Source organism: Callorhinus ursinus, unplaced genomic scaffold (genome assembly GCF_003265705.2).
Source record: "Callorhinus ursinus isolate GAN/ISIS: 27379988/994484 unplaced genomic scaffold, GSC_fseal_2.0 scaffold1942, whole genome shotgun sequence".
Classification (NCBI taxonomy): domain Eukaryota; kingdom Metazoa; phylum Chordata; class Mammalia; order Carnivora; family Otariidae; genus Callorhinus; species Callorhinus ursinus.
In genome coordinates, this window is record NW_027398996.1 from 1 (window position 1) to 3,449 (window position 3,449).

At 37.7% G+C, this 3,449-nt stretch overlaps 1 protein-coding gene across 1 annotated transcript; it reads right to left on the reverse strand.

Moving 5' to 3' along the window:
- Nucleotides 1-662: 662 nt before the first annotated feature.
- On the reverse strand, nt 663-2,857 carry LOC112818319 (vascular non-inflammatory molecule 3-like). Its single transcript, XM_073890677.1, has 3 exons — nt 2,605-2,857; nt 2,349-2,479; nt 663-789 (listed from the first exon to the last, which is right to left on the reverse strand). The coding sequence occupies exons 1-3, from the start codon at nt 2,815-2,817 to the stop codon at nt 762-764; spliced, it is 372 nt and encodes a 123-aa protein (XP_073746778.1). The 5' UTR covers nt 2,818-2,857; the 3' UTR covers nt 663-761.
- Nucleotides 2,858-3,449: the final 592 nt, after the last annotated feature.

The window sequence follows — 3,449 nt, forward strand, 5'->3', positions numbered from 1 at the left end:
TTATATGCAAACAATGAATCATGGAACACTACATTAAAAACTAATGATGTAATGTATGGTGATTAACATAACATTAAAAAAAAAAAGCCCTTGGGTTCTCTCCATCATTTCTCAGCTCCTCTACAGTTGATGTTGAGCTAATCTTTGAACAGAAAGGAGAGATTTATGACTATTGCTGCAAACCATTTCTTTTTTCTTCCCCCCTCAGGAAAAACAGGGCAATATTGTTAACATTGCTATTCATTAAGATCGTCAATAAAACTATCACATCTTTTCTTTTTCTTTTTCCTTCCTTCCTTCCTTCCTTCCTTCCATCCTTCCTTCCCTCCTTCCTTTGTTTCTTTCTTTTTGATATATAATTAAGTATTTTAATATCTTCTGTTAGTTCCTCATGGGTAAAGCTCAGACGTGTCAATATTCTAAATGATAGTATTTAAATACGTAGGGATGGCCATGTGGCCCTCTATTATCCCCCTTAGAGATAAATATTAGTAGGGAAGAAATGGTGGCTTTTTTTTTAACCAATATTGCCATTATATTAAATATTGGATTTCTTCTTTTATAACTCAGAGCTGAAAACTTACCATTTGAATAAATGTCTGCAAGACTCCAATAAGTTAAAGTTTCATTGGTCACCTACCTTCCCAACTTAAAATAATTCATCTGAGATTAATTATCAGGCTTTGGGACATCTTTCCCCTAGGAAAATCAGTTTTATCAGCCCAGGCAAACAGAGTGAATTTTAGTATCAGCCTCTTGAATCATTGCAAATAATGAGTCCTTCCTGCTCTAGAAAAAAACAAACAAAACCCATAATCAAGTAAACATTGGATTATAGTTGTGTGGTTACTGTAAACACAGACCTTGCAATACTCAGAGAATATTTTTTCAAAGGTGAAAATCCTTGGCAAGACTGACTCACATAGGGTGCCTGGGTGGCTCAGTTGGTTAAGTGACTGCCTCTGGCTCAGGTCATGATCCTGTAGTCCTGGGATCGAGTCCCGCATCGGGCTGCCTGCTCAGCAGGGAGTCTGCTTCTCCCTCTGACCCTCCCCCCTCTCATGTGCTCTCTCTCATTCTCTCTCTCTTTCAGATAAATAAATAAAATCTTTATTTTTTTTTAAAGATTTTATTTATTCATGAGAGACAGAGAGAGAGAGAGAGAGAGAGAAGCAGAGGGAGAAACAGGCTCCCAAGGAGCAGGAAGCCTGATGCGGGACTCGATCCCAGGACCCTGGGATCATGACCCGAGCCGAAGGCAGACGCTTAACCATCTGAGCCACCCAGGCGCCCAATAAATAAAATCTTTAAAAAAAAAAAAAAATTCTCACATAGTAGAGCTCCTATGTTGCAGCATCGGACTTGACTGCCCAGTCAATTTCAAATGTCAAAATTACTAAAGATATCCCTTTTTTTGTGCAACAGATATAGTTCTGAACAGATGCATGTACATTTTAAATTAGCAAATTAAATTACTTTTTAATGCGCAGATTTTGCCTTTTAAAGGAATTACATATGAACTATTTAAAAAAGTAAATACACCTAGAATAACTTCATATATCTTTTTTATGTTTTTTACAGATTTTCCCTAAGAAAATCATGCTTAAACTGCAGCTATTGATAATTACTAACATTTCCCTGACAAGAAAACAAAGAAGTTCAGATCCAGTTCTTTTTGTTAAAAAAAAAAAAAGTAATAGTGACAGCTAACATTAGAGACACAACAGTGTTGAGATTCTATGTGTATTACTTCCCTTGACACTCTTGTCTACTCTGTAAAGGAAGTAGAACAGTAGATTTTATTATCTCTGTTTTATGGATAAAGAAACAGAGATGTCAAGTGTACAGGTTACCTGCCACACATCACTCAGCTAAGAAGTGGTATGTTGTGATCTCAGAAACAATGCTTCCTTTTTCAAGTCCCACACACTTTCCATTCCCATACTGATCACATTCCAAATGACAGTGATGTCAAAGCTCTTTTGGAAACATAAGCTCATTTATCTTTTTACCATTCGTGCAAAGAAGGCAGGTGTTCATGGATGGACTTCCTTTATTTGGGAACAGAGGCCCCAGGTATTACAACTTTTTCACTTTGTTGAAACCCAATTAAGCCCATTTATTATAAAAACTCTATACACATGCCATTAATTAAAGAAGACCACAAAAAATAACCAACCAAGCATCATCATTTCAAGTCATGGCAGATGGTCTGTATTATGAGGCTTGTAAGTCCAGAGCCATAGATCTATTGCCAGCAAGAATACTAGTCAAGCTTAATGGATTTGCTATTTGTATTTTAGAGTATCACAATTTTATGTTCAAAATTCAAGGGGTAATGGCATTACCTCTGGGGATCTCTACATGGAATCCAGTTCATGTCAGGGTCTGGGATATTTTCCAGATAGGGGTCAATGGTCTCTCTCGTGAAGACCCAGCCATAAATTCCATCTTCTGAGGTAACGTTGATATGTGCACCCTGCTCAAAACAAGTGGCAGCAAAAAAAGTTTTTTATATATTCCAAATACCCACACTCTTTCCAAGTTTCAAATTTCCTTTACAATAACCCAGCCAGCATTAAAAAAAAAGGGGGGGGGAAATACCTGCCTGGCAGCCAGTTTAACTGCTTTCTCCAAAACATCTATGTTCTTGTTCATCAGGAGCAAAGCCTCTTCTTTTGGCACAGGTGTTTCTGTTCTATTACGTAATATAACAGCATGTTCATAGACCACAGCGATAAAAGTGTCCAGCGCACCAACACTTGGGACAAAGAGGGCAAATATTGTCACATATTTTGGAAAATACAACATAATCATAGCTAAAATTAGAAATCTTCGATAAACTCAGATCCTCATATCTGGCATCACCGGAGAAACTTTTATGGTAAAGCCCTGCTTGCTACCACAAATGCATTACACAACACATTAAGAAGGGATGTTGAACAAGGAAATGGACAGCTGAAAGTACATATTTAGATTGACTCAGGTGTGCAATGTTGCTGTTGACACTGGTTCAGAGGTTCATTCAACTCTCAAAGTGAAATTAATGAGCTGATCAGATGAGTCCACCCCAATCCAAAAAACTCTTGGACTCTTTTTTTTTTTTTAAATAAAATACGTTTTCCTGGTAGTTCGATGTTTCCATTAATAGAGCCAATACTCAACTCTTCTAGAAGGCAGCACCATACCAACAATGTGTTGAGAACGTATGTATGTGGCTATAACAGACACAGAACAGACTGTAAGGCAAGCTCAGTTGTAACAGAGCTCACAAGATGCCAAGGGAGAATAGATATACGTGCTTATGATTGTGTTCACTGGTTCGTGACCAGTGGCCCTCAACTTTTGCATTATAAGAGGATTTCAGCAGGAACCACAGTTGCTGGTTTCTCCTGGAAAGACTGTCAAATAGTCTGAGATGTAGGAACTTTAACTGGCCACGTTGTAAA